Raw genomic sequence first — 8,615 nt, 5'->3', positions numbered from 1 at the left:
ATCCTTCAACTGTGCTGCCTTAGATCTCCACCTTTTCACAAAGTCTGCGAAGGTTTCCTTGGCTTCCATCTTTGTAGATTCGAGTTCCCGAGTGGTAACCTCCAGTTGGATGTTGTAATCATATTGCGCCACGAAAGCCGCACATATGTCTTCCCACGAGCGCTTCTTTCTTTCATCCAACGAAGTGAACCAGTAAAGAGCATGTCCCACCAAGGTCTGGGAGAACATCTAGGCCATGGCGTCCCTTTCTACTCCCCACATAGACAGTGCTCCGATGTACCCAGTCAAATGTGCTTTCGGATCCCCAGTCCCGTCGAATTTAGCAAAGTCGATTGGTCTAAATTTCTCCAGGAGCTTTGCATTAAGAAAAAGGCAAAGCTTGTTGATGTCAAAACCTGTCGAGGCAATCTTCTTGTTTCTCGCAACAGATTGTTCTAACTGGGTGATCTTTGCCAAGACCACTGCCATCTCGGTATTCTGCGGGGCTTCCACTTCGAGGATCGGCTGCTTCGGGTTAGGATTCAGGTTTAGATTAGGGTTTGGGTTTGGCATTGGGATTAGATTCGGATTCGGATTAGGGTTTGGGTTTGGATTAAGGTTTGGATTTGCGTTAGGATTTGGATTTAGAAGTCGTCGGGCAACCCCGGTTATCATCATCATGAGTTGGGCGATTTGGTTGTCAGTACATTCGCCCAGACACTGAATAGCTTGCGTGACTTGCCTCATTTCTCCACTTGGGATTTCCTGGTTCGGTTCCGGGTTTGGATTAGGATTAGGATGCAGATTTGGATTTGGGTTTGGATTGCCTTCGTTAGGATTTGAATTGCCTCCGTTACGGTTGAGGTTTGGGATTAGATTTGGGTTTGGATCGTCTCCATTTGGGTTGAGGTTTCCGATTAGCAGGTCCATTTCCCCCCTTGAATCCGATGCACTGGCGGGGTCTGCCTGAAGTTGGAGTCGTTCTAATCTCTGTCCCAAGGGTCTGGTCCAGGAGGGTATGATATTCTTCTTCCTTGGCCCAATTGCTCAGAATTGATAGCAAAGCAAAAACCGTGCTCAGATGTGGTCCCTGCTTACATTTTACGAGATTTGTGCATAATTCTTTAAAAGATGCGTGCTTCACCATCACCGTTGCCGACTCTGGTTTTTTTTTTTTTTTGAAAAATGATTGAATATTTGTTATGAGAGGTTGCCTTGATCCTCGGATTTTTAGGGTGTATCCTTATTTAGGAAGCGTCATTCCCCAAAAGATGCTAAAAGAAGTTAAGTATTCGGCTAGTATTTCATCAAGAAATTGACCATTAGTTTGGAATGACTTGGGGCGAACAACGTGATACGACAACCGAAGTGGCGTAAGCAACACGTTTGCTTTTAGCCTGGGCGGTGCCGGTATCACGATGTTTTGCTTTCGTGTCATTCCTCCTTTTGGTTAATTCTCTAATCGAACACTAGTCAAGGACTTAACAAAATCCTAGTTTCCCTTAGGTTTTCGCTTGAGGACTCATACGGTTAACAACACGCATAAGGGTGTGTGACTCTTCATCGGGTCTCGACAACCTCCCAAAGACCGCGTGAGCAAGTCTCGAGAACCGTGGCTGACAGCATGATGGCGTGAGATGAAATGCAACACGTAGACAGGATATAGCACGTAATCCTACCCTGCAGGCCCCTGTCCTAATTTGGAATGTTCTATGGCTTGCTAAACATGTACAAAGGCTGGTTTTGGCTTGAAATGGGTTCCCCGGACTAGAGTCAAAGTATACCTCCCACTATTGAGCGTACACCCAATAACGGTACAAACGGCAGAGGTGACTCATCACGGTCGAGGGTTGCTGAGCGTTCCGGGATTCCCCATCACCGGCAAGCCGGGTAGGATTGCTGAAACACAACAGCGGGGCTGCACAAGATATACACAGAAGAAATAGACAATGAAACAAAATCAATTTGAAAATCCCACAAACATTTTTCAAGCTTGGCTCACAAGTTTAATTAAACCACATCCCCAGCAGAGTCGCCACTGTGGGCTACCACAGCCCCGGGTGAGATCGGGGCGGCCCGAAAAACACACACCCCTCCATCGGATCTATTTGAAAATTTTGAAGAGTCGCCACCCGGATTTATGGTTCGCCACCCGAGAAACCGATTTTGATTTGAAAATTGATCGATTTGAATTGAAAACCAAAGATCATTCGAGGGTTCGGAAGCCATGTTACGAGGGGGAAGGGTTTTACGGCACCCCCCCTCGCCCGACGCGATGTCGGTCTCTACTAAACGTTTATGGGATTTTTCAAATGGATTTTGTTTCGTTAAACATGTAGCAAGTATCCACAGGTATAGAAAATAGAAGGTGTATGTTGGTGCTTGTGTACAAGGAGTGATGAAATGATGATGGACACATGCATGATGGCAAAGTAGTATAAACTGCTACTGGATCAACTCTCGAGCCCTTGAGAGTACTCTCGAGCGCTTGGGAGTGTTACTGACCAAATCCTGCAGAGTTTGTTAGTCACAAATAGGATGCCAAATAACGGTGTATACCGGTGCACGTGTCTGGGAGGGTGATTATGTGATGAAAGACAACAAGATAACAGGGAATGAAACACTCCTCACTGTCTTCACTCTCGAGCGCTCAAGAGCATTCTCGAGCGGTTGGGAGTGTCTGAACCCCCACCTGCACTTTCTGTTAGCACTGACACTACTTGACCGATTTCTATATCTAAAATAATGGGTTGCCCCAAGCGTAGGGCTGAGACCAATGTAGCACAATACCCGGTAAGACCGGAGTCGAATCCACTAAGGACGGTGAAGTGTGTGCTGTGGAACTCGGATTAGTATTAAAGTTAGCTCTTAGGTAGCCACCCCTTGTAGTTTTGATTGAGAGATTAACTAAAACAAGAAATTGATTATACTTTTTTAGAAAATTAAAAAGAGGTACAGTCGTAAGGTTCATAGCACTCGTAACCAGTCCAGATCAACCTGCTCCATTTGGTATTCTTACAAATGTTCAATTTTGGATTGAAAAGATACCCCGCAAGATGCGAAACCTTAGGGTCGCCGTATACCCATGCGCAGCGAAGAATGGGTTTTGGACCCCCATTCCCCTGTTCACATGGGCTCCGACAATGCCCGGGTTCGTCCACGGGAAGTATTTTTCAATCTAAAATCGCTTTTTTCATCATTTGAAAATAGGAGTAGTGCCTGAACTGGCCACGGCGTGCTAATCACCCCGCGACCCTACCTAAACGACTACTCACTAAGCATTGAACAAGAAACACAAAAAACCCTAATTTGCATCATGTTTCTATAATTCCAGAATGAAAATCAAGCAAAAGATAACAACCAAATGAATTCCAACGAACAACTTTAATTAAGAACAGAAATTAAAACTAGTTGTCGAAGTGCAAAATCTTGAATGAATCGTTGAGAACTTGAAGAAAAAGAACTCTAAAGTAAACTGCGTAAATTAAAAGTTGCTGTATTAATATCCGAACCAGTGAACTCGGTTTCCTTCGTTGTACGGCTGCTGCTTCGCGCAACCTTCTGTCCTCCGTTTTCGTCCGTAGGAAATCCGTTCTTTTTCCAAAAGCTGCCGAAGTCTCGTCCGTTTCTATCCTATCAAACCTTAATTCCGCCAATTTAACTTGCGAACCATTACTCCAATTGCAGTCTAGACCTTTCACTTGATTGAATTCGAATGGCCCAACGTCGAACACCATTTAATATTTCAACTTTGCAATTTTTTGTATCAAACTCTCCAAATACCTACAATACAAAAATCAAGCATTAAAACTCTAAATAATAATATAAATAGACTTAGCAATGGTAAATTAGGGGGCGCGTATATGAACATTTACGCGCCTGTCACACCCCCCAACTTACACTTTGCTAGTCCCGAGCAAAGAAAATAAAAATGCAACTAAAGAAAACAAATTAAAAAAGATAGTTCTTTTAAACCCCCAGGCAGTCCCGGTAGGACGAGTGAAGTCTCGTGAGGGTTTTCAGCAGTGATTACCCACAAAACACCAAGAATCCTTTCACATGAAATCCGAAAACTGTAAGACAGCTCAATGATACCCAAACAAAGAACATGAAGCCATCGCAAAGAGATAACGGTCATAAGCAGTTCTAGATACTATCAAGTCAGAAAAATAAGTCATGGCACCGATACTTAGCGTGTGTGAACAAGGGCTTCGGTTACAAGTGAAAAATAACCAAAAGTTCTTTCTGGACCGAGTCTCAACTTCAAATCTCACCGTGTCATGCACTCAACAATTGAAATCACTCAAAACAATGTGCATATTACTCTCAATATGTGCAGGCGGATGTTATGTAAATGAAAGCAAAATACTTTGCACATGTTGACACAAAAGAAAGCTCTACAAAGTGGATACACGATCTCATGAACGGAATGCCAAGTATTGAAAACTCTCTTTACCCACCAATCACAGCTCACAGCTCATTGCTCATAGGATCAAATAGGACTTCAATTCCGGGTTATAACATCAGGTACGGGAAAGTATTTCAAGGTTAGGTAAAAATTCAAGTGTCCGAGAATAGGCTAACCACAACTCACATAGGGCAAATACAACGATGCGTGCCCTCGTTTTCTTCTCTCTTTTTTTTGTCCAACTCCGCCACATCTCTCTTTCCTACCTTTCTTTCCCATATTTAAAACAAGAATTTCTCCTTTCCACAATAATATGGTGTCTTCCCCTTTTTTTTTTCTTTTTTTCTTTTTTTTTTTGTTTGTTTGTTTTTTTTTTTCTATGGGAAAGATCACCATTCAGTAAAACTCAATTCTCACTACATTTACTCTCTCTTCTGAAAAAATATACCTCCACACAATTATCTAAGCCTTCTCAAGACACAATATAGATAGAGGAGCTCAACAAGAAAAGGGTATCATGTGAGAGGCTCAAATGGGCTCATAAGAAATAAATGTATGAAAGAAAGAAACGAACCGGCTCTAAATAGCAAAGATGGTATATAATCTTCTCCAATGGGCAACACAACCACGCAATTTTTCAAATCCAAGAGATAAGTAGGCAATTCAAAACATTTCCAACACTTGACGACAAAAATAATGAGATCATCAACGAATTTGCTTTTTTTTTTTTTCGTGACAGACAAGAGTTTATTTGACATCACTCCAAGAAAAGATAAGGCTCTAAACTCACATAGGGCATAAGTCTCCACTAAACTAGCCATCAAGAATAATCAAGTCACAGCTCACAAGTAACCAAAGCCCAAACAGACGTAAAGTGCAAATGTGCTAAAAATAAATGCCATGACAAATTTTTCGCAACAAGCTAGCAAAAAGAACTACAATGCCACCATAATATTACAAGAATGACTATCATATCTCAATCAATCGCAAGCCAATCTCAACAGATTTCAAGTCTCATGGAAAAAGAAACCCACTATTTTTTCAATTTTTTTTCTTTTTTAATAACAAACAAAGTGATCTCCCCCCAACTTGAATTATTCAATGTCCGCATTGAAAACATGAAAAATAAAGATAAGACAGAAACATAAAAGAGAGGATAGATATCACCTTGAAAAAGTGGGGCTAAGCAGAGTAAACTATAAAGAGAGGGAGACCCCCCCAACTTGGATCAAACAACCTGCAAAATGTTAGCCTCCAAGACAACAAGAAAAATAACTAAAAGAAATAAACAATGCAAGAAATAAAATGAAAGACACAAAATTAAACCATCCACTTTCTTCACGCGAAAGACACGAGTACTACTTTTCTCCCTGGCCAAAGACTGTGTTTCCCTATTTGTTGGAATGACAATATGCATAGGATTCAACGATATCTTGAGAAGCGGTACCATCATCTAATAGGCTGTCACTCCCTCTGGGGCTGCCAGATTCCTTACCCACCACTCCGTTTGTGAAGCAATCTCCACAGAGTGTGAACATTAAAGTCAGATGGTTCAGACAGAATTCTCGCTGCTAACTACGCGCCTGCCGCCAGACCCAACCTCCTAAGTACTACATACATAGCTTTGACCAGGTGGCTATACCAGACCATTATGCTAATTTTTTTTCCTTTTCCAATGTTCTTTTGTTTTTTTTTTTTTGGATTTATTGCTTAACAAGAAATAAAAGAACAAGTATACAAAAATTGTGCCCAAAACCCAAGTCAATGATGGGTACCCCTATTGCTAGGGGCCGGGTCCACTTCTTAGTGAAGACAGTGGTACGCGAAAGCTACCCGTCAAAACGTAGCCCAACGGCTACACAACAGGGTCATCCGAATAAACAGGATCGACCAACACCTTATCTGGTTCACCTACTTCTACATATTCCAAAAATGGTTTTAGACGCTGTCCATTAACCTTGGAAATATTACCGTTCTTAGGGTCATAAACATCTACCAACCCATTCGGATAAACCTTATGCACAACGTAGGGACCGTCCCATCGGGACCTCAACTTACCGGGAAATAAATGAAGACGCGAGTTATACAGTAACACTTTCTGACCAATAGCAAAGGTTTTGCGCTGAATGTTCCTATCATGATATGCCTTAACCTTAGCCTTATAAATACTTGCGCTCTCATACGCGTCATTCCTAATCTCCTCAAGCTCACACAACTGGAGCTTCCTATGGGCACCCGCCTCAGGTAAACGCGCGTTTAGTGTCTTAATGGTCCAATAGGCCTTATGCTCCATCTCAACGGGTAAGTGGCAGGCCTTACCATAAACGAGCCGGTAGGGTGAAGCACCTAACACGGTCTTGTAAGCAGTGCGGTAGGCCCACAAGGCATCAGTCAACCGAAGTGGCCAATCTTTCCTATTCGGGTTCACAGTCTTCTCTAGAATCCCCTTAATCTCGCGATTTGCTAGCTCAGCCTGACCATTGGTTTGAGGGTGATAGGCAGTAGACACCTTGTGAGAGATGCCATACTTGCTCATTAATGCCCCAAAAGACCTATTGCAAAAGTGCGTACCCTGATCAGAGATAATGGCACGTGGCATGCCAAACCTTGACAAAATGTTAGTTCGTAAGAACTCTAGTACGACCTTGGAATCACTGGTCTTAGTGGGGACTGCCTCAACCCACTTGGAAACATAATCCACCGCCAAGAGGATGTACTCATAACCGTATGACACCGGAAACGGGCCCATGAAATCAATACCCCAACAATCGAAGACCTCTATCACAAAAATGTTCTGTAGGGGCATCATATTCCGCGGGCCAACCTTGCCTAATTTCTGACACCGATCACATGACTTACAAAAGACGTACGTATCCTTAAAAAGACTTGGCCAAAAGAAACCACACTCACTGACCTTGGCGGCGGTCTTCTTTGCGGAGAAATGACCTCCGCACGCCTCGGTGTGACAAAACTCTAAAATTCCCCTTTGATCAGTTTCGGGGACACACCGGCGCACTATCTGGTCCGCGCAATACTTGAACACATATGGATCTGTAGACACCCCAATCTGACTTCCCGATCGTTTTACTTTCTTCTTCGGTTTCTTGATTCCCCGATGATGAATCAGGTCGAAACAGTCTCGAGAACTTGGAATGGCTTGAGTTTGGCATGTGAGGAACCCATCCTTAACCCTTAAAACCTTTGATCAGAACCTGGACCTTGGTCTGAATGTCGCGCGACAATCTAGGACCCTCGCGCGATGGTTCGTCTGCCAGGTGGTGGTCAAAGTCAAAGCTTTGACCATTGACCATCGCGGGGTTGGCTGGACCCTCGCGCGATGGTTTCACTTCATCGCGCGATGGTCAACACCTGTCTTTTTCACCCAGATTGCGTGGTGGTCAGGGGGCTACAGGCCTATCTGACCCCATTTTCTCGGCTGAACAGCGTTCTGGGGGGGCTCCCCTTGCACCACCTCACCCCCCATTCTCCCATCACCTTTGCCACCCACTCCTCCACCAAGCATTTGTAACCAGCATTGTTGGCTGGTTACAATGCCTTGGTTAGCCATCCACTAACCCCTTCTTTCTATAAATACCCCCCCCCCCATGCATCCTTGCAAAGGGTTACAAAAACTCTCTCTAAGAAAGAAGAAGGCAAACTCAAGCACAAGCATCTCACACCATTCACACCCACATAATCACCCTCCAAATCTCACCATCTCATCATTCAAGCCATCTCCAAGGCACTCAAGCAAAGGTATATATCTTTCTGCTCACTGTTCGAACCCCTGAGGGGGGCTGGCAGGGTCAAGGTTGGTAATCGATACCAGTTCTGGCCCTAAAGCCGGCAGAGTTTCAAGGGCTGTTAGCTGGGAAACCCTCGCGCGATGGTCCCGTATCCTCGCGCGACAATTCTGTCTGCGTGAGATTGGACCACGTGGGGAAGGGACCCTGGTCTTTAAGTTTATTATTGTGTTTGTAGTCTTTTAAAAGTCTTTTAAGGAGCTTTAGCTCACTGCTTTGCTGTTTTGCATGTTGAAAATCATTGTTGGGCTTAGTTTATAATAATTCTTGGTTTAGAATGCTTTTGGGATGCTCCTGAACATGTCTCAGAGCCCTAAGTATGCAAAGCAATTCCTGGAAGTCCAGTCTGAACAATCGCGCGGTTGTCTCATACTGTCGCGCGAGGGTTCTGTGTCTTCCAGGGACTGCCCTTGCATGAGCAGTTT

At 43.7% G+C, this 8,615-nt stretch overlaps 1 protein-coding gene across 1 annotated transcript; it reads right to left on the bottom strand.

Moving 5' to 3' along the window:
- Positions 1-228: 228 nt before the first annotated feature.
- On the bottom strand, positions 229-3,716 carry LOC131328529 (uncharacterized). Its single transcript, XM_058361467.1, has 3 exons — positions 3,492-3,716; positions 1,821-1,897; positions 229-1,012 (listed from the first exon to the last, which is right to left on the bottom strand). The coding sequence occupies exons 1-3, from the start codon at positions 3,714-3,716 to the stop codon at positions 229-231; spliced, it is 1,086 nt and encodes a 361-aa protein (XP_058217450.1).
- Between the last annotated feature and the right edge of the window lie 4,899 nt (positions 3,717-8,615).

This window comes from Rhododendron vialii, chromosome 6a, assembly GCF_030253575.1.
Source record: "Rhododendron vialii isolate Sample 1 chromosome 6a, ASM3025357v1".
In the NCBI taxonomy this organism is placed as follows: Eukaryota; Viridiplantae; Streptophyta; class Magnoliopsida; order Ericales; family Ericaceae; genus Rhododendron; species Rhododendron vialii.
The sequence above is the reverse complement of the archived record's forward strand: the minus strand, read 5'-3'. Positions and strand labels throughout refer to the sequence as shown.

Excerpts from the sequence above, each read along its gene's own strand:
- LOC131328529 (XM_058361467.1), bottom strand. The coding sequence starts at position 3,716 with ATGGTGTTCGACGTTGGGCCATTCGAATTCAATCAAGTGAAAGGTCTA. Across the intron at positions 1,898-3,491 it reads GAAGGAAACCGAGTTCACTG|CCCCGCTGTTGTGTTTCAGC; the intron begins GTTCGGATATTA and ends TATCTTGTGCAG. Across the intron at positions 1,013-1,820 it reads ACGCTCAGCAACCCTCGACC|GAAGAAGAATATCATACCCT; the intron begins GTGATGAGTCAC and ends AATTGGGCCAAG.